The sequence below is a fragment of the Ctenopharyngodon idella genome, chromosome 13 (genome assembly GCF_019924925.1).
Source record: "Ctenopharyngodon idella isolate HZGC_01 chromosome 13, HZGC01, whole genome shotgun sequence".
In the NCBI taxonomy this organism is placed as follows: Eukaryota; Metazoa; Chordata; class Actinopteri; order Cypriniformes; family Xenocyprididae; genus Ctenopharyngodon; species Ctenopharyngodon idella.
Window position 1 is genome coordinate 3,364,658 of NC_067232.1, and position 26,082 is coordinate 3,390,739.

General features: G+C 35.3%; 2 protein-coding genes and 1 long non-coding RNA gene across 7 annotated transcripts in view; 1 reads left to right on the forward strand and 2 right to left on the reverse strand.

Annotated features, from left to right (window-relative positions):
* Positions 1 to 990: 990 nt before the first annotated feature.
* Positions 991 to 7,075, reverse strand: aifm2 (apoptosis inducing factor mitochondria associated 2). Of its 2 annotated transcripts, none has more exons than XM_051917949.1 (9): positions 6,921 to 7,075; positions 5,645 to 5,831; positions 5,444 to 5,559; positions 5,239 to 5,358; positions 4,972 to 5,064; positions 4,106 to 4,214; positions 2,964 to 3,116; positions 1,590 to 1,790; positions 991 to 1,445 (listed from the first exon to the last, which is right to left on the reverse strand). In XM_051917949.1, the coding sequence occupies exons 2-9, from the start codon at positions 5,817 to 5,819 to the stop codon at positions 1,291 to 1,293; spliced, it is 1,122 nt and encodes a 373-aa protein (XP_051773909.1). In that variant the 5' UTR covers positions 5,820 to 5,831; positions 6,921 to 7,075; the 3' UTR covers positions 991 to 1,290. The 2 variants fall into 2 exon arrangements, with proteins under 2 accessions (XP_051773909.1, XP_051773910.1); XM_051917950.1 differs by having other exon boundaries at positions 5,645 to 5,828; positions 6,921 to 7,073.
* A 1,375-nt stretch (positions 7,076 to 8,450) lies between these two features.
* ninl (ninein-like) overlaps positions 8,451 to 26,082 on the forward strand; it is a 33,749-nt gene continuing 16,117 nt past the window's right edge. The window contains exons 1-9 of one of the 4 annotated variants that reach the window (XM_051917612.1): positions 8,451 to 8,947; positions 10,441 to 10,652; positions 10,733 to 10,829; positions 12,454 to 12,644; positions 20,416 to 20,482; positions 20,558 to 20,748; positions 20,832 to 20,987; positions 23,497 to 23,664; positions 23,799 to 23,935. In XM_051917612.1, coding sequence (XP_051773572.1) covers positions 10,470 to 10,652; positions 10,733 to 10,829; positions 12,454 to 12,644; positions 20,416 to 20,482; positions 20,558 to 20,748; positions 20,832 to 20,987; positions 23,497 to 23,664; positions 23,799 to 23,935 — 1,190 coding nt within the window. In that variant the 5' untranslated portion in view covers positions 8,451 to 8,947; positions 10,441 to 10,469. Of the gene's footprint in view, positions 8,948 to 10,440; positions 10,653 to 10,732; positions 10,830 to 12,450; positions 12,645 to 20,415; positions 20,483 to 20,557; positions 20,749 to 20,831; positions 20,988 to 22,863; positions 23,029 to 23,496; positions 23,665 to 23,798; positions 23,936 to 26,082 lie in introns of those variants that run through there. The other 3 variants (XM_051917611.1, XM_051917614.1, XM_051917613.1) reach the window with 3 other exon arrangements.
* Positions 19,766 to 22,800, reverse strand: LOC127525221 (uncharacterized). The gene is made up of 3 exons (XR_007933282.1): positions 22,646 to 22,800; positions 20,553 to 20,766; positions 19,766 to 20,231 (listed from the first exon to the last, which is right to left on the reverse strand). It is a non-coding gene; the product is annotated as an uncharacterized LOC127525221 (long non-coding RNA).

Sequence of the window (26,082 nt, forward strand, 5' to 3'; positions counted from 1 at the left end):
TTGTTATTAAAAGGCTTTAAAAAAATACTCAATTCATATAGATTTCTTTTACAGTGTCTTTATGAACTTTTTGAAGTTTGTGCTGGACTGCAGGTGCATTGATCTCAAATGCCATAAGAAAAACATTTGACAAACATGAACAAGCTGCATTAAAGTTGTTCAGTGGTTGCAAATTGATGAGTAGAGCAACATCCCACATGATAGTGGCTAAATGCCACAAATCTACAGCCTCTGAAAAACCTATGAATTGAATCAGTGCTTGTCTGACCCAGATTTAACACAAACTGTGGGTCGTGACTTCACAAAGTTGGAATTTATGGCAGTATTGCCATTTAAAGACCACTTGTATCCAAGGCCAACGCGCAAAGATGTGTAACCTGACATAAAAACACAATACCTTGGGTTCAGGATAATAATTCAAGAGTTTCATGAACACCAAATGCCAACAGCCTTCCCGGTCACCATGCAAACACAACCCCTTTTAGCTCCAGTTTGATAACAAGACACTATTCATGTGCTGTGCATGACGACATGATAAGGTCATGTGACAACCATGTAGCGGGGTTGTTGAATCAAACAGACTGCAGTTCCCTTTTGGTGGTGCTAGAGGAGCAGAAATCACAAACACTGCACTTTTACAACCCTGAGTTGACAAGTTTAATGATTTCTAAAAAATATTTTCGCTAATTTGATTTACTTCACTGTGTGAATCACTCAAGTTAAATAAACCACATGAGCAAAGGCATTCAATGTTCATAAATCATTTTAAAGTGGGTTGAGCAGTTTTGGACCGTTTTTGAAAAGCTTTGGTTTTAAATTAAATAACATATATTCAGTGACTCAGCATCTTGTTTTGTTGACCAGGATACATGAATTTGATTCATATTGTTTCATTGCCCTCTAGTGGAGCAGTTAATTAAAACACACATGCTCTATGCAGGAAGATATGAGAACAAACCACTATCAACAAAGAATGACTATAGCAATCTGTATTGTGAATGTAAATGGATTTATTACTTTAACAAATGTATAAATATATAAAACAATGTTATTGATTGTTCTCAAAAGTATTACAAACAATTCATGATGTTACACAAGTACAAGTATACATGTTGGTTATTTTTACAATATAAAGCATCCTTCTGCTGGTCTGGTTTATATTAATCTTAAAACAGTGATAATGTAAAAAACATTTAGTTAAAATAAAAGTGAGTCAAGTCATGCGAACAATGTGAGACCACAGTTCACACAAATTTTAGTATACTGTAAACATTGTTTGATAACTTTGTGTTAATTAGGGGCTTTTTGCCCCATTTCCCTCCAGCTCTTCCACAGCAGCAAGCCTTGACTCTTACCCTTGGTGACCAGAAAACGAGGTAGTTTATAGCCATTAAACTGGCCTACTCCAGAATCCTTGCCCATAGCAATCAGCATAGTCACATTTCCTGATTGGGAACATGATATTGGACATAAATTGCATTATTAAAAAAAAAAAAAAAAAAAAACTGAATTGTATGTATTGTAAAAGAACTGTGAGAAATTAACTTTTTAAAAGTGCTGCTGCAAAATCATTGGCTTATGGTTATTACCTGTGTGGTATGAGGTTAAAGCTTTTCCTGACAGACTGTTGATGATATTGGTGGCAGCTACTCCAGCATGAAGTCCAGCATGATATGCCAACTTGGGTTCATTGACATTGGCACAGTCCCCCACAGCATACACATTGTCAAAGCCTTCTACTTGCAAGTGTTTGTTCACCTTCAGAGCACCATTCTCTGTCAGACATGCGCCTGAAATATGAACAAATAAAATAGAGAGAGACAGATGATGGAAAAATCAGCCAATTAATTGAGGTTACATGACAGCACGTTACTAAAAGTCAACAAAGAATTGAGTGATATAAAATTGTGCATATCATACATATAACATTTTCTAAGCTTAGCAACTACACAAGTACACAATCCTAACAAGGATTTTTGAAAAGCATTAGTTTTAAATTAAATAATTCCAAAAAACACTATCTATTCAGTGATTCAGCATTAGTGATCTACCGATATTTTCCCCAACACTTGAATGTGGGTAAGTTTCATTAAAAAAAAAAAAAAAAAGCAATATTTTGAACAAAAAGCTGATAAAATTGTGACTACAACGTGCATTAATAACACTTGCTTCAACTCCTTTTTTGTCCGTTTTGATCCAGAGCTTCTGTATGCTCAGAAGTTTGGTAATAGCGTCCCCTACCGTATAACAGTGAAAAACAATGACGGGAAGCGTGGTTTCATAAATGATAGGAAATTCCATTAATGGCGGGGAAAGAGTTAAGCAATTTTCCATAATCGGGTATCAGGTTTGTTATATCAGATTCACTCCTAAATCGGAGTTATATTAATAAATATTCTGTAGCATCCAAGCTTTATAATGGCAGTGAATGGGACCAACGAGTATTTGCTGAAGAAAGTGCATCCATCCATTATAAACGTACTCCACATGGCTCCGGGGAGTTAATAAAGGCCTTCTGAAACGAATCAATGCATGTGTAAGAAAAAATATCCATATTTATTAAGTTATAAAGTAAAATATCTAGCTTCCGCCAGACCACCTTTCGTATTCAACTTACGAATAAAGTTTAGTGCCTCTCGCAGTTCAAAACGCTTCCGCTACATCCTACGCCTTCCGTATTCAAATTACGGAAAAAGTTTTTTTCGTAAGTTGAATACAGAAGGCGGTCTGGCGGAACCTAGATATTTTACTTTATAACTTGTTAAATATAGATATTTTTCTTACACAAATGCATCTAACCAGCTGAGAAATAAAAACATATAGGGGATAAATTGCCACAATTAGTCAAAATTAATGATTGATTTAATTAACTATTTAATAACTTATGTTTTTATGATTCTAGATATTATCTCAACAATCACAAACAGCTATTAGTCTATTTATTACAAACAAAAGGCACTTACTCAGACTGGACCTGTACGCATCAGAGTTGATCTTATTTCCTGTGCAGCAGATGACAATATCGGCGGTGACCTGCTCGTTCTTATTGGTTTTGACCACCATGCCGCTCCGACATACATTCAATTCCAGCTCATCAAGGTTTGACACTTTTTGCCCTGCAGTCAGGTAAATATTTAAACAGAAGAAAACAGTCTATAACCTGTGAAATGCATATGTTACAAAATTTGCATACTTGAATCCAGCTTGTAACATTTTATATTTCCCTTTCCTGAAAAGGTCATCTCCCCATATAGACCCTTATAAACATATGTAAAGGATAATGTACGTACAGTAAGCCAGTCATTATCACAATTTAAAACCTTTTTAAGGCTAAGTAAAGAAAATTTAAGGAATAAATTGAATGGAACACAATACGTATATGTTCTTTAAATGTAAATGTCTAGGGAGAAACACAATGACTTGAATTAGCAACATTTCAGCATTTGAAAATACGACTACAATTCAATTTACTAATTCATTTTACAAAAAAAAAAAAAAAAAAAGCTTGAATAACTTTTACTGTACCTTCTGATCACACTGCAAAAAAGTGACGTTCTTCCTTAGTATTTTTGTCTTGTTTCCAGTGCAAATGTCTAAAGGTTCTTAAATCAAGACGCATTTACTGGAGATACAAAATGATATAAAATATGAATATCTTGTTTTCTGTGAAATTGATCAAAATGAAGTGTTTATGATTAAAACGAGAACAATCTGCCAAAGTTTTGATAACTCAATGACAGATATTTGTTACTGTTTTAAGTATAAACTCACTTTTCAAGACTTCATTTTACATTTCCATCTCGAATAAATGTACCTAGATTTAAAGATGTTCAGATGTTTGTATTGTAAAACAGGACAAAAATACTGAGGAAGATATTCAATTTTTTTTGCAATACATGCAACATTTAATGCCACAATGTTATTAATTTAAGACTTTCTGTTTCGATTTAAGAACTTTTTAAGTCCTTAATTTGTGTAAGAGCGAATAAAGACTTTTTAAAGACCCACAGAAACCCAGTACACACCTTCAGACATGTGATGCCCCGCATCAGGCAAAGGAACTTAAAGGCGGATGCTAAGCAACCTTGTCATGCGAGATTATTACCTAGCAACAGCTCCACCCCCTTTTCCAGCAGCACCTGCTTGGCTTGTTCTTTCACACTAGGTAACAGTTCAGGATCAGCCACCTCCTCACGCGGGTGAATCAGAATCACCTAGATGAAATGTATGTGTGATAAAAGACGGTCATCATTATATAAAACAAAACTCATTTAAAGTTCCCCTATTATGCTCTTTTTTTATTATGGTTTTTCGAATATTACCCTTAATGTAGTGTGTAATATAGCTGTTTGTGAACGTAAAAGAGTTTTAAAGATCAAAGTGCACAACAAATAAAGTTATTGTGTCCTAAAAGAAAGAATCAATTCTGAACTGCTGAAAGGTGTCATCAGCAATCCCAGCAATTCTTCACTGGCTGCCCAAGAATAACGTCTGCTTTGGCCCGCCCTCAAACACTGTAGTTGTAGCTGAGTCCCGGAAGAGTTTGGTTCGTGTTGTCGACATGTCAAGAATACACCGTTTTCAGCACTGCGAATCCACTTTGCATGCACTTTAAAAGAGCTGAAATTCAGATATGATAATGGGCGTTTTGTTTCCAACACATGCTGTAAGCGGTCGAATAATCACAACAGACTGGGCCTTCTGACCAATCACAGCAGAGTAGCTCTCGGAAAGGAAGGGTTTAGTGAGACTGAATCTTCGAACTAACTGTTTTTAGACTCTTTGAGAAATGAGGTGATGTATATTATGAGAAAATTTAAGTGTTTTTTGACCATGAATGCATGTAAACCTATAGTAGGAGACCTCCAAAAATAAATTAGAAACCTTTAATATAGCATAATAGGGGCACTTTAAGTACATGCTTCAGAATAAGATTGCAAAGTCTGTTTGGGTGTGAAGTCAAAGCTCTACCTTCTTGTCAGGAAATTCTGTCCTGATCTCAGAAGCCATTTCAACACCGGTGGTTCCGCCACCAACAACGACAACCGCGTTTGCTGACTGGATCTGTAACATTGAATGAAAATATAAATAAATTATATTATATTATTTTTAATTTTATATTATATTAAGATTAACTTAAGTAATGTACATAATGTAAAACTCAAAAGCTTTTTCACAATTTAGTCTGTAATTGCCATTTAAGATCATATCACACATATAAACAATAAGAAAACTCACTGATTTGACAAAGTCGTCATACTTCTGAATGGCTGATTGGTAGGTGTCTACACAATTGTGTTTGCCTGGGAAATGTCCACTTGTTCCAGTGCACAGAATGAGGTGTGAATAACGTACCTCCTGTAGATTTAAATTGGCACATACTATATAAAGACATTTTCTCACATTCTGTTTTCTTCTGCTGTAACATTGCAGTATGACTTACCTTTCCATTGTCAAGCACAACTGTCTGCGTTTCGGTGTCTATCCGTATGACACGGCCTTGGAGGAAATTCACTCCAAATGTCTCTTTGTATGGTATGAAAGTCTGCTTCGCAAAACCTACAAGAACACACACAAAAAACCTGCATTATTATATTAATCTAGCTGTTTGTTTTCTTACATTCAGCCTCTGATTTTTGCTTACCAGGTTGAACCGATGCACGCAGCGCTGCAACGTTGTGATGAAACGCATCCAGGATGTCAATAAGCATGAAGGGCACCCCATGATGTTTCAGGTGTTGAGCAGCAGCAATGCCACCAAAACCACCACCGACAATCACCACGTGAACATTCTCGTCAATCGACACCTGCCCACCCATAATGCTTTACTACTGAAGAGAAAGGGAAAAAAAACAAAAAAAACCCAACGATAATGTCTCAAACTAAATTTAGATTTATTTTCTATATAAAAAATGTTTTTTTGATTATTCTAAAGTAATGATATATAGTTATATACACACTACCATTCAAAAGTTTCAGTGTCACATGATCCTTCAGAAATCATTCTAATATGGTGATCTGCTGCTCAGAAAATATTTCTTATTATTATCAATATTGAAAACAGTTGTGCTGCTTGTAACATTATAAATTTTGTTACGGTCACTTTTGACAAATTTCATGCATCATTGCTTAATAAATATTAAGTGCTAATTTCTTTAAAAAAAATTCTAACAGACTTCAAACTTTTGAACGGCAGTGCATATACATACACACACATATATTTTATATATGCCTGACAGTTGAATTTCTGTATGTTTTGTTGGTTTCTTTTAATTTATTTTTAAAAAGGTAATTTATTTTATTTATTAAAAGGATTCTTTTAATTTATTTTTCACAACAATACAATAGAAAAAAAGAAGACAAGAAACAAACAAGAGAGAAAAAAAGGGGGAAAAACATGCTGCCAATTACTCAATGTAATCTACAGTCTACACATTCAAAAATATAGAATACCTAAAATATAAAGTCATGCCTTAAAATGAATTCTACTATATTGCAGGTATTTCTAAATTTTATATATATATATATATATATATATATATATATATATATATATATATTCAAAGACACATTTTCAGTGTTATTTGTTAAGTTATCCCCTTCGCCCATCAGTACTGTTTAAATTGTTAAGTGCTCAAAAGACTATTAATTGAGTTGTGTGCACATCCTTTCCCTTTTATGGTAATTTATTTGTTTTAAAACTCAACCAAAGTGAATTGTATTGGTTGCACATGCTATCATTAAGGAAGAACTGATGAGAAAGGTTTGGTCTGCAACATCGATATATTCATATAATAGTGTGTTGCCTGCGACTGTATCATATAGCGCTTTATCATAATAACAAAAAAGCTCATACACAAACTCACAATCCTTTCCATGCAACGTAAATGCCTTTTGTAAACAGAACTTGCAATTCTTACCAGTATTTGACGAGTAGAGGCTTGTGAAGGCTCTGTATTCTGTTCTACTACACGGAAATGTTTTCAATTCTTTCTACTTGTCGAGCTGCATTATAACCAATGGTAGCGCGTGTAGGATTGTGGTGGGCGGGAATATTCTGATTGCGCTGTATCATAGCCAATGGTTAGCGTGCGATGTCTGTATTTGTTGCGTGATATAGCTACTTTTCGTGATTGCTGAAGTTATTTTGCACCCATAACATTTTGACAACATTAACAGATAGCAGATCATGTTTTAAACCGAATGTTCTCGGACTGCAGATATCATTGTCACTTATACTCACATATAATTCATCAAAATACTTCATATAACAGTGAAAGGTCACTAGTCGAGCTGAGTCACGATGACAAGCTTGGTATTTTCTTTGATTGCCTAAACCTTTTGCTTCGAACTCGAGGGGTTTTGATTGAGGGCTGTGGGCCAAAAGTATACGTTGCGTTATATTCGACTATATTCAAATGTACATGTTTAAAATCAGATTCATTTATATTCTCTACATCTCAAAGCAAAAATATAACAAATCAAAGGTCATCACTGGCCATCTTTGGCGCACTGGTTTGGGCAACTTGTACATTCTTGTTTCAAGGTGCAACATTGATTAATAATTAGGCCTAACACTGCATAATTAATAGTAAGTTTTATAATATTTGATAGGCTAATATTATGCATGAAAATAAATAGTTCCTTTGTTATGTTGAACACAAAAGAAGATATTTTGAAGAGTGTTAGTAACCAAACATTTTCTGGTCCCCATTGACTTCCATAGTATTTATTTTTCATACTATGAAAGTCAATGGAGATCATCAAATATTTGGTTTCTTCAGAATATCTTCTTTTGTGTTCAGACGAAGAAAGAAATTCACACAGGTTTGGAACAGCTTGAGAGTGAGTAAATGATGACAGATTTTTTATTTTATTTTTGGGTGAACTATCCCTTTAAGTGTGGTATTTTAACTTTTCGATATACAAGTAGAACCCTAAAATGATTACAAATACATTTTGCGTCAAATAAATGGCTCTCATTCAAAAATAAACTATTGCCATCAATAGTATGTCATCAGTCATTTAGTATGCTGTCCCAAACTTTTTTTGTGAAAAACAAAAGCAGTTGTTATACAGATGACAACCTCTCAGTCACCATTCACTCTCGCATTTTTGGCCCTTTAAAATGAAAGTGATATTGCTCATATTAGACTTTTGTGTTGTACAGAACAAACATAAGTTTGGGACAGTGTGTGCTTTGATTTTATTTAACTAGTTAAGTTTTTAATAAAAATCATGTAAAAAGTCATTCAATCGTTTCAAAAAGTTGATTCTCTGGATTGAAGCCGTATTCAAAACATTGCATGTTTCTGCCGACGGGTGGCGCTCTAATAAACCATGTGTGTGCGTGCCGTGGATCCTCAAAGTCCTAGAATGAAATGACCTGTGAAGATAAGAGAATATGTAAACAAATGTTTCTTCTTCTTCTAATGCAGACGTGCATTCAATAAATTAATCTTCCCTCTTAAAGTAGCTAACCATTAAAAACAAAAACATTACAGAATAAAGTGCTCGACTTAAACAGTTATGTTTATTTTCTTTTACAGTAACTTAGGCACAATATAATGCAACACAGTAATGCAATGCCGCAGTCTCTGGGGATTCAGTTCGGGGTTGTGTATGTATGACCCCTCGTCCCATTGGAGTCCACCGCCTGACCAGCAGGGGCTGCAGAATGGAGCATCTCTGAAGGAGCAGGAACGTTGGTACCTCCCCGCACTAACGCTGCTGCACCCCGGCGGACAGTACAGACGGATGAGCGCGGGTGTCTGTCCGGCAACAGTGTGCTCTACCCTGGATACGTTACTTATGTCTATTTCAAAGAGCAAAGCATCTTTCCGTCTTTGGTCGGTCACTTTATGACCACATGTTTTAAGACGAAACCGCAACTGATGCTGGACATAAAGTGACTTTTACGGGAACGAGTCGGTGTGAGTTTACAACGGTAAGATGGTTTGAATTTCACCGATGTCACATTAACGTATTTTTTTCATTAACTAATCGCCTGCGAGTGATGTGGACTTTGAAAATGAGTGTTTACAATGGAAAGTAGAGAATATTTTCCTTTTGTTTTACATTAGTCCTCGTTCCCATGGTGAATGTATACCAAACCCGCGTGCTGCATTGTGGGATACTCGCAGGCTTCAGTTTTATATTGTTAATAATTCTCAAATGCAGTTCATTTTTGTCTGTTTTTGTTTTTAACTGATTTAATAATGTTTGTGTGTGAAAATGTTACGTGGAATTAGGATATAAAGATCCTGTTTTGATTTGACTATCGAGGGTGTTTATGATTCTGAAGGGGACACCATTCAGTCAGTACCATAGTGGATTCAATTTGTCTTCAAGTAACTTTCTTTAAGTAAGAGATATTTTAAGTCTAAGCGTTACTTTGCTCTGGCCTCTACTGTTATCAGAAGTCGCTCGAGACTTCTGATAAATAACCACTCACTGGCTAAAACACTGTGGAGTGCTTTAATGGTATTACTACACTCCATTGCCATTTACAAAGGCATTCCTTGCAAAATAAAAGACACCTTAAAACAATAAGACCAACAGGATGATAGAAGAAACAATAAAATGGTGTAACTATAAAAAGTATACATGTTTATATGGTAAAGTAGCATACAGAAATGTGCTACACAATGTAAATACCACTGTGTGTATAGCATTTAAATTATTACACTACAGAAAGTTTTTTTAGTAAATAATTTTCATATTTCTGAAAGAAGACCCTTATGCTCACCAAGGCTGCATTTATTTGATCAAATCAATTTGATAGAGTAAAAACAGTAACATTGTGAAATATTAATACTAACTTTTTTCTTTTATATATTTTTAAAATGTATTTTATTCCTGTGATGGCAAAACTGATTTTTTAGCAGCCATTGCTCCACTTTTCACTGTCACATGATCCTTCAGAAATAATTTTAATAAACCTGGTGTTGTATATTACAAATACCATTGGCTCTTTGGCAAATTGCGTTTGCTCCTCTTTTGTAAGTCGCTTTGGATAAAAGCGTAATGCATAAATGTAAATGTGCTGATTTGGTGCTCAAGAAACATTTCTTATGAAACAGTTGTGCTGCTTAATATTTTATGGAAACCTTGATACATTTTTTTCCAGGGTACTTTGATGAATAGAAAGTTAAAGAAAGTCCTTGCTGAATAAAAGTATTAATTTCTTTAAAAAAAAAATTGTACTGTCCCCAAACTTTTGGACGGTAATGTATAGAATATATTTCTTTGTGCCTAAATTGGCAAATGCATAATCAACTATATATTTTGTAGATAAATTTGTCAGATCAATGAAGTTAATCAATTCAGTCAATTACACTCTATGTAGAATATAGGGTAGTGCTCATGCGTCAGGCTGCAGTAATGAGGAATTGACCACTAGACATGTTTATCATTTTTAATTCTACATTCTTGTCCCAGACTTTGCTGGCTGTGCAGTATGTGGTGGGATGGATGAGGAGGAGCAGAACCGCTATGTGGCCCAGCTGAAGGCTGAGTTTGACAGCTGTGACACCACCGGGACCGGTTACCTCGACAAAGAGGAGCTTACTGCCTTATGCCACAAGCTGAGCTTAGATGCCCATCTCCCCTTGCTGCTGGACACTCTGCTAGGACCACAACATTATGCCAGGGTAAGACGTTCCCCACGATCACCTTAGTGTCTCTAATTCTAATGCTGTATTATAGATGTTAAGATACTCTCTTATTACAGGTGAATTTTGAGGAGTTCAAAGAAGGCTTTGTGGCTGTGCTGTCAAGGTCTTTGGACTTCAGTACTTCAGAGGAGGAGAGCAGTTATCTTGAGCCAGGTACTCAAGCTTCCAGGCCTGTGTTTATCTTCATGTTTTTTTGTATTAGTCAGTCTGGACCTTGTGGACTCAAGGTTTATTGATGGTACATGATGTGTAGTTGATCTAGCATCTGTACTCTGAGGAATTGAAGGGTTGTGGTTGTTGCCTAAATGCTCAATGGTATTTGATTATGAATAGCCTGGTATATGGTAAGTTACGCTACCATTCAAAAGTTTGGAGTTGTAAGATTTTTAATGTTTTTTTGTTTTCTTATGCTCACCAAGGGTGCATTTATTTGGCCAAAATTACAGTTAAAAAACAGTAGTATTGTGAAATATTATTAAAATTTAAAGTAACTGCTTTCGATTTGAATGTATTTTTAAAATGTAATTTATTCCTGTGATGCAAAGCTGAATTTTCAGCATCATTACGTCAGTCTTCAGTGTCACATGATCCTTCAGAAATCATTTTAATATGCTGATTTGCTGCTCAGGAAACATTTCTTATTATTATCAATGGTGAAAACAGTTGTGCTGATTAATATTTTGTGGACACCGTGATACATTTTTAAGGATTCTTTGATGAATAGAATGTTAAAAAATAACAGCATTTATTTAAAATAGAAATCTTTTGTAAAAATGTAAAAGTCTTTACTGTCACTTATGATCAATTTAATGCATCCTTGCTGAATAAAAGTATTAATTTCTTTAAAAAAAAAAATCTTACTGACCCTAAACGTTTGAACGATAGTTTATATTTAGGGTTTTAGAGTTTATGTGAACGGTTAAAAAAAAATCATGCAAATCCCAGCTTGGCCTTAAGAAGTATTTTGAAACTTAAGCTAGACTTCATACGTCCATGAAAAATTACCTTAGGTCCACTGGTTAAAAGCAAACAAGATTAAGAAACAAAAATCATTGAAAATTGTTAAAAAAAAATTGAGGTTGGATGTGAGAAAAGCTCTAGCATTATTTGTTTGGAAATGCCACTTGGTTTGAAATTTTGCTGTCTAATGCAAAGACATTCATGCAAGAGTGGCTTTCTTATACTTTTAATTTTTGGGGGCACTGAAAAATGGAACACAAATATGAGAAGACAGGAAGAGAAAGCAATCATTAATTTAAGTTTAGGTAGTGTTTTGTGTCGGTTTTGTCTTTCTTAAACAACTTTGAGTTTATTTGGATTAAAGACACTGTTTAAGAAGGCAATAATACCACATAATACCTCGAGGTACCTGCCTATTGATTGTTATGGAGGCATAATATGTTATACAGATGCTGAAACTTTTTATGCAGGTCTTCTTTAAGCCAAAGCCAGAATAACATTTGTCTTTTTTCATAGATGCATTAGGGAGACTGGTACATTAATGCATGTTGTGAAATCTCAGAGCTCAACGCTAAAATTATCTTTGAAAATGGTAAAACCTGAAAGCTGTGATGAGAAACAGATGTTAAAGGTTGGGGAAGTTTCTTTTAGGTTTTCATTTCCTTTCCAGCATATTTCTCATTTTATGAGAAAGGTTATGACATAGATGAACAAATGATGTGAGATGACCTACTATTACTTCAAGCACTATTTTGTTTCTTAATACTTTCATTATCTGTCGCTCTAAACTAAGCATCATTTCCTATTTCTCTAGCAGTCCCAGAGGAGGTGAAGCCTAAATATGTGAAAGGAACCAAGCGGTACGGGCGGCGATCACGGCCAGACAAGACTGACTTAGAGCTTACGGCACACTCAGAAGATTCACTGGCATTTGGGACTGACAAAGTAGAAATAAACGGTGTAAGGAGAGCCAAGCTCAGACGCTCCACCTCACTGGAGAGTGTTGAGGTAAAATTCATGATACCTACACTACTGTTCAAAAGTTTGGGATCAGTAACATTAAAAAAATACTTTTATTCAGTAAGGATGCATTAAATTAAACAAGTTACAGTAAAGACATTTATAATGTTACAAGACACTTTTATTTCAAATATATGCTGTTATTTTTCAAAGAATCCTGTAAAAATGTATCATGGTTTTCCCAAAAATATTAAACAGCACAACTATTATCAGCATTGAGAATAATAAGAAATGTGTCTTGAGCAACAAGTAATGATGCTAATGATGCTGAAATGTAATGATGCTGAAAATTCAGCTTTACCATCACAGGAATAAATTACATTTTGAAATATATTAAAATAGAAAACAGTTATTTTAAATTGTAATAATATTTCACAATAATACAATTTTTACAGTAATTTTGATCAATCAAATGCAGCTTTGGTGAGCAAAAACAGTAAAAAACCTTGCAGACCCCAAATGGTAGAGTATATTAACTTTATCTCTATTTTGTAATTTCCATTAATAATTGAGGGCATGTACTTAAAATCTAATTTGCATAACACTCAAATGTAGATTAAAGTGAAAATAGGAGAGTCGTTCTGGGACTGTATGCAAATAGACGGTGTTAAATATAAACATCAGTGCCATTGAGGTGTCATATTGTTAGTCATTTGAAATACCTGCATCAGTTTGATTCTAGTGAATGGATCTGGGCTGACCTGCTTTTCACAGACAGGAAGTGTGGCGGTGTGGAATGTGCAAGTGCCGACCCATAGTGCAGCCCCCACCTTCACCAGACTTTAGTGTTACTTTTGGCTCAGGATCAAAACATGGCTCATTTCACATTCTCTTTTTTCCCTCAAAGAGCAGGAGCTTTCATAAAAGGGGTTTGTTGTTTCTGCTGTGTCTGTACTTTTTCTTCTGGAGTCATTTTACTTGTCCATAACAGTGCCAGACTGGAGAGCCAGTCCAAATGCAAACCTGGGCTGCTGGAACTCTCGTTCCATGTGTTTCGTTTTTAAAGAGTTATTTTGGATCCATCTTGGTTTGGTACAACAATGAAGAATGACGATGTCTTGCTCATGCATGCCACATGTCCCTTCACTTAAAGGGATAGTTCAAAATGAAAGTTCTGTCATCATTTACTCACCCTCAAGTTGTTCCAAACCTGTATGAATTTCTTTCTTATTCTGAACACAAAAGAAGATATTTTGAAGAATGTCAGTAACCAAACAGTTGATGGGCCCCATTGACTTCCATAGTATTTTTTTTTATATACTATGGAAGTCAGTGGGGTCCATCAACTGTTTGGTTAGCCATATCCTTCAAAATATCTTCTTTTGTGTTCAGCAGAAGAAAGAAATTCATATAGGTTTGGAACTTGAGGGTGAGTAAATGATGACAGAACTTTCATGTTTGGGTGAACTATCCCTTTAAAGGGGTGGTTGATTATGATTTCACTTTTTTAACTGTATTTAGTGTGTAATGTTGCTGTTTGAGCATAAACAACATCTGCAAAGTTACGACGCTCAAAGTTCAATGAAAAGGGAGATATTTTTCAAAGAATTCGCTGTTTAAGGACTACAACAAACAGCTGGTAGGGACTACAACGAGCTTCTTCCTGGGTTAGTGACATCACTAACCCTAAAATTTACATAAACCCTGCCCCCGGGAACACGCATCAGAGGGGGTGAGGCCATGTTGGGCATGTTGGAAGAGTTGTTGTAGTAGAGTGTTGTTGCCATACAGGCATTTTACGCCGGACTACTTCACAAACAAGGGTCAATTCAACACTGGATTTGCACAAAATATTAACATGACGGTACATGCTAGTCGATGAGTTGAATCAACTCCACAGCAACTACATAAATTTATCCACTAACCGGTCAGAAAAGTCCAGTTGCAGTCTAAAAATTGTAACTTCTTCCTGAGTCTCTCCATCAGTGTCCGATTATAAGCACATGATTATAATTTTAACTGTAGTGTTTCATTTGATAGTACATTTAATATATTTTAAATGTACTAAATTGCAACTTCATCATTACAAATGAGTAATTTCAAATATATTTAAATACATGACATACAAGTTTCGCTAGAAATTACATTAAAGTATATGCTTGTTAGTACATTCGACAGTACACTTTGGCCATATTTCAAAGACAATATAGAAATAATTATGAAAATACATCTGAAGATGTACTTAGTCCTACTTAAGTGAGTCAAAAAGCGCTCTTAAGTTCAACTAATTGCATTTAAATTAAATTTAAAATATAATACATTTCCATTTCAAAATAACATGCCAATTAAGTGTCCGAAAACATTACATTCAGTTCGCACTATTATTTTAAAGTGTATGGTTTTACTTAATTAGTATTTTTTTTTTTTTAAAGTATGCTAAAGTGTACTTATTCACAAGGGTGGAACACCATAGCAACATGGTAAATCCACTCAGATCATCTCAATTATATTTTCTAAAACAATGTAAAAATCTAGTCTAAAGGTGTTGTTTGGGTTGAGACTTCTTGAGAGAGTATGTCACAGTCTGTGGAAGAGTTGAACAATCAAGTGCTTTAGCCAAGAATGAAAGCACGCTGGTCCATCAGTGCAGTTTATGTTGGCAGCAGCCAGCATTTGGTGTTTATGAACCAGCCCGCCAGGCTCCATTTGGTCCAGCATGTTTTAGTGTCTATGTTTTACGTGTCGAATGTGTTCAACCAGGATTAGAGGTCTTGGTCTGGGTGGAGCTCAGGGTGCAAAGCATCAGCTGTGGTCTGAAGGCCTGATAATGTGAAGTACAACAAGGAAAGGGTTTGGCTATAATTTGGCATGGCGCTTCCTCTAACTGCGCCTCTCATTTTAGAAACGCATACTTGCATACCAGAGCCCTCCCTCGTTCTCTTACTCTCTCTCTCTATGTCTCTCTGTTCTGTTCTCCTTTTCTTCTCCCTCTCCTCTCTCATTTTTTTCATAACAGTGTTTGAAATATTTAGACCTTTTATGTAACCTAGTACATGCTATTTTGATGAATAGGGGAGATTACATGCTCTCTAAATCGACTCTTTGCACTGTCACTAGCGATTCTGTGTTGCTCTGTAGCAGGAGGATCCAACTCACTGTGTCACGATAAGTAATCTGGTCAACATGCACAGTTTAAGTATTATGTAAAAGGTTTAAGGTTTGACAAGGGTGTCTGTGAAGTTTTAAACATCTTAAATATACTTTTTTTCGAAAAAAAAAAAGGGTTGTAAAAAAGGTTGTAAAAAGTACCTTTAATCTACTTTGCAACAGTTTAGTTCTTTAAGCCATCTCATAAAATTGAATACCTCAAGAGTGAATCTCGCATTTATATGTAGATGTCACTTCTGAAACTTTGCAGTGTGTAATTGGCTGTCGGTCCCTTAGTAGCATGAAAACAAAACTTTTATCCAGTGGAAATATATAGCCTCGAAAGCGTGCAAAGACAGCTCCCTTTATAATTACTAAAAAGCTGTCACTCATCTCAGTTCACTGCGATCTCACAAAGTTTCATTATAATCAATGAAGCTGTCTACACTGCACAATGAATCTCTTACTTACATCGTGTCTACAATTTGTTTGTTAACGAGAAGATTCGCGAGCATAACTCAGCACTAAACAAAAACTCAGGCAATTTCAGTGGTGAGTGGATTCTGACTAAATTAAACACCTCTGAATCTGATTGGACATTGCGTACAAAAGATCAACAAACGTGTCTGTGATTGGCTACATTGCTAAGATGCTAACCGCTGCAAAAACAATTGAAAACATTTGGCGTTCTCTAGTCTATAGAGCACAAATCTGTTTCGCCAATATGATGTTATTACAGTATCAACTGAGGGTGCGCTTGCTTTTGTTTGATGGTGCTTAGCACTCAAGCACCCCTGTAGAAGTGGACCTGCACTGATGTGATTTTAAACTTTGCTGAAGCTGATTTTTTATTTATTTATGGATGGTATGGACAATTATTTATGGATTTTTATTTTATATTTATGGACAATCTTTTTCTTGTTGGTCTAAAATTGCTCATAAAGTATTATTATTAGTAGTAGTAGTAGTAATTTACATCAAGATGTCTTAAAAAGTCTTAAATTACATTTCCTTTAACATGCAGATATCCTTTATCTTTGGTCTCTGTTAATCAGTGTTTTTTTGTTGTTAACTAAAACTAAGACTGCCATTAAAATTGTTGGCTAATTGAAATGAAGCTGAAATAAAATAAAATATTACATGAAAAACTTAAATATATTTATATATTAAAAATAATTTAGAAATTTTGCCATAGCAAAAACTGAAATAAACAGGTTTAAGTTGAAGTACTAAAATAATTACAAGTAAAACTGAAATAAAAAATAAATTATAACAAGCACATAAAATGACAAGCACATAAAAAACATTCTAAAACTTAAAGTAAAATTAAAATGAAAACTGAAAATATATTAAAAAAAAGCTAATTCAAAATATTAATCAATAAATACTCTAATAATACTAAAATGACATATGTATATATATATATATATATATATATATATATATATATATATATATATATATATGCATTTGGAAATCAAACATCAACATCAAAATATCCTAAAACATCAACAGAAGTGTAATTTTCTCAAGGAAATACCTGTGTTTGCAGGGCAACAAAAAAATAGTGTTAAAGTTTTAGCCTCTGAAGCAGTTTTCCTTTTCCTTTTCATATTTTTGCGATACAGATTCACAGGTTCCACACAGATTCCAGTCCATATATCCTTTTACAACATTTATGTGAGCAACAGCACTGCTTGTTTATGTGAATAATTCAACCGGCTGTGATGAATATTGCACACAAACCTTGTCATGCCACATAAATAATTTAGTTTTGAGTACGTCATAGACTAAAATACAACACATTTATATTTTTTTTCAGAAACGTTATTGATGAATTGTAATCAAGGAGGATCTGAATTCTTCTGATTGTTTGGGAGTTTTTGTGCACCTCAATTAGAGGGTAGCCTTTGCTGAAAGACCTCCATATCTCAACACTTTCCTTAGTGAATACATGATATGAGGGATTGTATGCGCATGAACGATGTCTTAAGGAGAAAATATCTGTGTCCCTCACTTAATTTCTTATTGGAGATCAATAAAGTGGCCTTTTCTTTACTATTGACTGAGAGAGAGAGAGATAATACAAGACTTTCCGCTCTCTGCCTTCCCACTGAAAAACTGTTTGTGAACAGTTATGTAATGTTGTTTAAAATTTAATGCTGATGGTAATTGATTGTGGCTTGTCCCATATTCAGCTGGGTTTATTCTTTTGTTGCTGGAAGCTGAACTGTGTAGCATTTTGATCAGTGTAATCTGTTCTATTTGTCTCCTGCCTTTGACCATACATTGATCAAACCACAGATATCTTACAGGTCAGTGACTGTCTTCATCAAACTGTAATCTACCACTAGATGGCACTAGCACACAAATGAATTAATGTATGCACACCCTACATTATCTGTATAAAAGTTTGCACAATCTATCCATACTACTTTTACCATTTCTGCAGTATGCATATGTATACTGTGCACAGTATATAGATTTTAAATATGTATAGAATACCCAGATGACTTAATACTGTACTACATTTACCACACTGCACAGAATACTGTATCCAATAATGCAATGTGCTCAACTTGACCTTCCACTTTCAGTGACAAATGAACTGGAAGTGACATCACCATTGTTTTTAACATCTTTTGCTGCTGTTAAGTGCATCTGGGGAACTCGTACCTCACACAAGTCATAAAAATTACACAGAAGTAGCCTAAACAAAACAGAATAATTATATTGAGAACAATAAACCCAAATAATTAACTACATCTAAATTCAAGATGATGAAAATTATTAATTTCTGTCACCTATTTACTAAATATTTGTTACATAAAGGCCCGGTTTCACAGACAAGGCTTAGATTAAGTCAGGATTAGGCCTTAGTTCAATTAGGGCGTTTAAGTAGCTTTATAAATGTGCCTTAAATCATTACTGGTGTGCCTCGAGACAAAATAGTGCCACTGACATATTTTAAAATATGTCAGTGCAAGTTATTTTCAGTTAGAACAGCTCAAACATGCATTTTAGTCTGGGACTAGGCTTAAGCCTTGTCTGTGAAACCGGGGGAAAATGTGTGAAAGTTGAATGATTTAACTTATTGTGTATCAGCTGTTCTGTACATCACACCTTTAAAATAACTGAAATACAGAATGTAAAATTAAAATAACTTGCAAATGCATTCATTATATTTCACTACAGATATGCTCACTGATCTCTATATAGATTATAGATATATGATTTAATGTCATTTTATATGTATCTATAAATTGTTGTAATGAAGTCAGCTTACAGCTACTGAACAGTTTGTTACATAATACATACAGTTTCTCATTCTGTTTTATTAAAACAACAGTATGCAGTATTCAGTGTATACTGGGCAGTATCCAGTTAGCAAACACCTTTACAGTTACACATTTACAACAAGTTTTAGTATTTCACTGCATTTGTCTTTTGTCAGCTGATTTTAAAGTGCTCTCAGTGTTGGAACTGTTGGATAACTCGGTCCGACTCCAAACCATCTCTTATGTAAGCTCTTTTGCATCATTACAGAAAGATTTAGCTGGCTTTATATGAGCAAGGTTTAAGCTGTTTAGTATGGTGCAGTGTTTCCATACTGATGTGAAGAACAGCATTACTTCAGCGCTTGTATCCTCAGTCTGCTAGTTGTTCCCGTCCAGCGTTGCAGAAGTAATGACTGCTGGGATGGAATGCCTTATGATGATTGTATTGTGTTCCTCGTGATCACTGGACCATACTAGTACATTCAGCTACACTTTCTCCATCTGCTAAACCAACAGCATTTTAGTCAAAAGTCAAAACCGCAAATCAAGAGATGCTTCTTTAGTTATGGCCTTTGTGATCATATGTTTACAATTGAGATATTCAGAATAGCATACTATTATAATACATAGTATGTATAGTATGTATAAAGTGCACACTATGTATGGACCTAGGCCATGGACCTAGGACCTAGGCCCTGTCCCGAAGGGGGGGTGAAAAATTAACCAAAAAAAAAATATCAGCCTTTGTTAAAACTTTTTATTGCTCATTATTTGGTCAAACATTTTACATGAAAATTGATTAAAATGCAAAATAGCCATTTTGTCACACACTAAAATAGACATACAATGTTATGGGATCACATGACAAAAGCAGTGAGGCATTTGAAACCATTATAGACCTCCTTAATTGAAAAATTATTTTAAAAAATGCATTTACATGCTATTTAAAAAAATAGTGGGCAGTATACAGTATATACTATGCAGTTGTATACAAGTTGTTAAAGTCGGCATGAAAAGGAAGTTGCGTTAGTCTTTTCTTCCCAAGGGAAACGGCTTTTCGAACATGAAACAATGTGGCAAGACTTTATTTTGTCCGTCGGAAATTGATTGGATGGTTGGATGGGTGTGGTTTGCTGTGATGTCATGTGAGTGACAGGTTGCCCCACCCTTGCGTCAGTAAACACGTCATCAGAGAAGAGAAGGGATGTAACTGCAAGAGGGAGGGGAAGTTATTTTGAAAGAAAGAAACTTATCAAAGAAAATGGGGGCACATGAATTAAAAAAAATAATGAATTGTATGGATAATGTCTAAAAAATCCCGCTATATTCCATATAAAACAACAAGAATTGTCCATTTTGATTTCATGGTGACACTGTCAATTCTTTATTTACAGAGTCTCAAATCAGATGAGGACACAGGAAGCAACAAGGAGTCCACACACCACTATTTTGTGGCACAAGGTACTATATTGTGTAACTTATAGTTTTATATGTAAATTAGCACATAAATGTAATTCTGATTTACATATACCCAAGGTCAGTTGAAGCTCTGGAATCTAGATGGCACAGGAAGTCCTCAGCGCTCATCCAACCCTCAGCAGGAAGTGACAGATGGACAGGTGAGAGCAGTATGGGAGGAGCTTGGGGTCGGAGCTGGAGGATCACTTAACCGTGAGGAGCTGTCACTCGTCTGTGACCACATCGGTCTCAAGGACTTACAGTCTGAGGTACGGTCATGTAACATTCTGTACATGGAATGATTAGTAACGAAATTAGTCGCTAAACACCGTATCTGTTTGTCTGTACACAGGAGTTAGATGCTCTTTTCAGGAAACTAGACAAGGATCAGGACGGGAGAGTCAGTCTCAGTGAGTTCCAGAGCGGTCTGTTCACACAACAGCATCACGTTACACCCATCTCTACCTCCACCCCCGCCCGGCCCAAACCACAGCGCTCCATCTCAAAGGTCAGGATCAAATCAAGGTCATGGTGAAAGCAGATTGTAGCCAAAAACAAACATACTGTAGCTTTGCCAAACAATCTGCTGCAAACGCTGACACCAGTATGCAAGAGTGTAGCTGCATTGTTTTCTCTGCAAATGAAGTGAATGTATGAAAGAAGCAGTTATATGTGATGGTCTCTTAAAATTTTGATGTTGCAACTGGTAGTATATAAATAGTATAATGTCCCTATTTAAAGGGTTAGTTCACCCAAAAATGAAAATTCTGTCATTAATTACTCACCCTCATGTTGTTTCAAACCCGTAAGACCTTTGTTCATCTTCAGAACACAAATTAAGATATTTTTGATGAAATCCGAGAGCTCTCTAACTCCTCCATAGACAGCAATTTAATTACCACTGTCAAGGCCCAAAAAGGTATTAAAGACATTGTTAAAATAGTCCATGTGACTACAGTGGTTCAACCTTAATGTTATAAAGCGACAAAAATACTTTTTGTGTGCAAAAAAACAAAAATAACGACTTTATTCAACAGTTTCTTCTCTTTCATGTCTCCTACGCTGTTTATGTAGTATAGACAGTGCAGGCGCTTCCGTGTTCTACGTCAGAATGCCAAATCGTTATTGGCCTCCGGACGTAAACACGGAAGCGCTGCACTGCGTTCACTACTTCAACAGCGTAGGAGACTGACAGGGTAGAGAAGAAAATGTTGAATGAAGTCATTATTTTTGCACACAAAAGTATTCTCGTCGCTTCATAAAATTAAGGTTGAACCACTGTAGTCACGTGGACTATTTTAATAATGTCTTTAGTATCTTTCTGGGCCTTGACAGTGGTAATTAATTTGCTGTCTATGGAGTCAGAGAGCTCTCAGATTTCATCAAAAATATCTTAATTTGTGTTCCAAAGATGTCTTACGGGTGTAGAACGACATGAGGGTGAGTAATTAATAACAGAATTTTCATTTTTGGGTGAACTAACCCTTTAATATTTTGGTATTTTGTATTTTTATAAATATGTATTACAATACTTGGCTATATTGATGAAGTCAGTGGTTAGTTTCTGAGGTTTTTTTTTTGGTGTACTGCTGAAAAATATTTTTTGCTGCAATTGATGAGTAATTGTCTTCCCCCAGTAACATGCATTTGATTAGGGTGACCATATGTGCCATTTTCCCAGGACGCGTCCTGTCCAGGATTTCTAAATTGCCTAAAATGGCTTGAGCCCTTGCCTCTTTAATCCTGAAAGTGGTCATATCGATGTGCCCCCGGAACGCGATTTCTACACGGAGGTCTGTGCAAGCCACTGTTCTTATTGACAGTCTTCACGCAATGCATTAAAATGTAGTCGTATTTGCAATGCTTTGACCGTTCTCTGTAGATCCAGCCTTCTCGCAAGCCACGATTGGTCGATTATGTATTATGTATTATTTTTCAGTCATTACCTTCTGCAAATATGAAAACAAAACCAAAACTGGGACATTTTATGCAACTTAGAAATCCTGGACAGGACGCGTCCTGGGAAAATGGCACATATGGTCACCCTACATTTGATCATGTTGTTATGCATGGAATGCTTAATGTTTTTTAATGCATGTCAGACTGGCAGGTTCATGTTACAGATAAAGTACAAAAATCTTGTGTATCTGCCAATTTTCCTCCTACCTGTTGATTAGAAAAAGTCACTGAAAGAATCAACAACCAAAGCCTCTATCAATTTTTCCATGGCTTTCCTCAGCAGACAAACAAACGATGCAGCCAAATGATTTCCTGACTGTCAAATAGGATTCATTTCAGATCTCCAACATCAAGCCAAGTTACTGAGGGCTGCACTGGCTGGAACCAATTAACTTAATTGGGAAGGTGGAGCCTCCTGTTTTTGCTCTCTTGTTTCTGGGAAAGCACAAATAATGTGTTGCTGTGCAATGGCCAAGCTTGCAATCAATGCTGAGGAGATGTACTGCACAACAGGCCTCATACCTGCATGTCAAGTTTTTACATGGGAATGTAAAGACAGTTTGGGGTCCTTTAGTGATGACATTTCTGAGGTGATTTCACTGAAAGCACAACCAGCAAAAAATTTAAAACAGTATCTTAACTCAAGCTTAACTCAAACATATTCTGATGATAGATTTGTTGGTTAATAAAATGTAGGATTTAAAAGATCAGGCTTCCTTTAAGGAGAAAAGCAGCTTCAGTGATCAGTGCTTGACAACAAATGCCGAGTTGCATGAATATTTGGCGGTTGCTGGAGCTAAAATGAGGCTAAGCCAGCTTAAGGGTTACGACACCAGAAGGACGTTTATTAGTGGTCAGTGAAATAATTTTGTTCATGATCGAGGCTCTAGCTCTGGCATGTCAAGGACAGCATTGTGCATTGTGTGGTGGGACTGTGAGAGCTTGTTTTTTTTTTTTTATCCCTTTCAGCAGTTTTCCTCGCAGTTGAATACCGAACATTGCTGGATCGTTTTGTCTTTTTTTTTTTTTTTCTCATGTCGTTCCCGCTGCTCTCTCAGGCCCTCGAGGAACGTTTGGTGCGTTCCACCTCCCCTTCTTTACTGTCAGCTACGGTGGGTCAGAGGCTGTTGACCCGGCTGGATGATGGATCGGGATGCACGAGCCCAGATAAAGTCATCGCGCTCTGGACGGAGGAGGGCATCCACAACAGCAGGGATATTCTACAAGTAAAAGATTACTTGGATGTTAATTGCATTAATTAAACACTGACAAACTATAATCTGCTGAATAATCTGCTGTTTGCATTTTTTTTTCTATAAACCGTGGCATGAATTGTTTTTCATTCTGAACCTGTATACAGACTCTGGACTTCTCTCTGGAGGAGCGACTGTGTCTGGCTGAACTCACTCTGGCCCTGGACAATGAGTTACTGGTCAGTGGAAACGGCATCCATCAGGCTGCTCTGGTCTCCTACAAGAATGAGATAAACTACTTACAGTGAGTGTTATTCACATCAGATCTGTATTTACTCTAAAAACCTGTTGAAACATCCAGATCACATTTTTACCTGAAAACCTATGCATGTACAGTCAAACCAAAATTTATTCAGACACCTTGAACATTTCATTCATTAATACAGTTTATTCACTATAGTTTAAAAAAATGGTAATAAAAAATGACAAGATCTCAGAGTTAAATTGTGTCAGAAAAAAAATAATCTTAATTATGTCAGATAACACTTAAGCAAAAAACGGTCAGGTCAAAGTGTCTGAATAATTTTTGGTTCCAAATTTTTATTAATTTTACTGGTAGTCCACTGTATGAAGAATTTTTGAATATAATATGTCACAGTTTACTTTATTTTGCTATCCTCACTTACATAAATGAACTATAGTGTCCTGCACCCACTAGTAAAAATATATCAAAAATATAAAAAATGTCTGAATAATTTTTGGTTTGACTGTATGTATTTATCTATTTATTTATGTAGAATTGTGACATTTTCAGGACAATTTTACCATTTCTTATTAATGTCTAGTATTGACTCATTTTAAATGATGATTCTCATTACTTTAAGGTAATTTTACTGTATTACTATTAAAAATCTGGTTTTGCAATGTTTTTTTTTTTTTTTTTAAATTAACATTCTGATTTAAAGAGGTTATCAACATGTTCCCATCATGTAGTAATATTTTAACATTTATATATTAATATTGTAACAGTAATGAGAATAGGGCAGTGTTTCCCAAACTGGGGTACGTGAGGTGACAGCGGGGGTACGCGAACAAAATGCCAAATTTTGCCGTTCATTTAATTCTTCCCCACCTTAAAATAACATTAAAACCAAGCATGTATTTTCTAACAGGTACAATGCCGTAACTACATGACATCCAATCAAAATCTTTTGCGGTCAAATCTGACAGCGTCTACATTACTGCCGTTCTTGACAATGTACAGTAGATTTAGCACTTACTAGCGTGAAGAACAAATAGCCTGGCACAAAAGGTGCATATGATCAATTTAAGATTCAAACTCTTGATACAAAACATACCTTTTGTGAGTTCTTGTTTTTAATGTTGATAATATTATACGAGCAAGAATTCAAATCCAAATATCCACAAGATTGCAAATGTGACGTTGATTTTATACAACAGTTCAACCAACAAAAGGGTAATAATAAGTGATGTTCTTCACAGTATTGTCAGTATTTGCAATGAAAGCCACAGCAGAACTACAACACAGCGGTACTTCGTGAACGAATCTGCAGCTATGAACGAATCGTTCGTGAAAGTCATTGATTCAATGATTCATTCATAAATACAGCCACTTGCTTCGTAGAACAAATGACTCGATGACTCACGCATTAAGACAGTGACTTACCGCCATCTACTGGCAGTTTTAGTATTTAAAAGAATCACTTCACGTTTTTATCATTGCATATGTCTATTGAACTTTTGTTTTTATTTAAAACATTATTAATGTTGTAAAGGTATTTATAAAGATAAAAAATGCACTGGAAAGTCAATTTAGGGGGCAAAAATTGATGGAAAAGGTGCAGTCTAAGCGGAAGAGAGGAGGTACGTGGAAGGATGTAAATGCCTCCACTCTAAAAAGTTTGGGAACCACTGGAATAGGGTATTTCACTAATGAGAATTGCGAGTAAAATTAGCTTGAATTGTTGTAAAAATAATGTCCCAATGCATATTTTATAGCATATTATTATAAAAAGCTTTTTTTTTTAAATTAAAAGTACAACATGTTACCATGATGTAGTAATATTTTAACATTTATAAATGATTTTATTGTAACAGAGTGATGAGAATGGGGTATTTCTGTAATGAAAATTTTGGAAGTAAAATTAGCTTGAATTGTCTTGAAAATAATGTCATAATGCAGAAATCTTAATACTTCTCTTTTTGTTTTTTGTTTTTTTTTTTGTTTTTTGGGATAAAATGCCTCTTCATGAGATTCACCTGAATATCTGTTCTGTTTGGTTTTTGTCTCCACCTGGAGGACATATAATGTTACCGTGTTCAGCAGTATTCTTTATGTTGTATGCTTTCACACTAGCACTTTTAGTGCGCACCCTGACATCAATCGAACGTGGGGTGGTTTGTTTGAATAATGTGAACGCTGTTTTCAGA

Bases quoted from the DNA above. Each gene is read 5' to 3' on its own strand.
- aifm2 (XM_051917949.1), bottom strand. From the start codon at position 5,819: ATGGGTGGGCAGGTGTCGATTGACGAGAATGTTCACGTGGTGATTGTC. The intron at 5,560-5,644 runs GTAAGCAAAAAT...GTGTTCTTGTAG, and splicing joins GCGTGCATCGGTTCAACCTG to GTTTTGCGAAGCAGACTTTC. The intron at 5,359-5,443 runs GTAAGTCATACT...TTAAATCTACAG, and splicing joins TTGTGCTTGACAATGGAAAG to GAGGTACGTTATTCACACCT.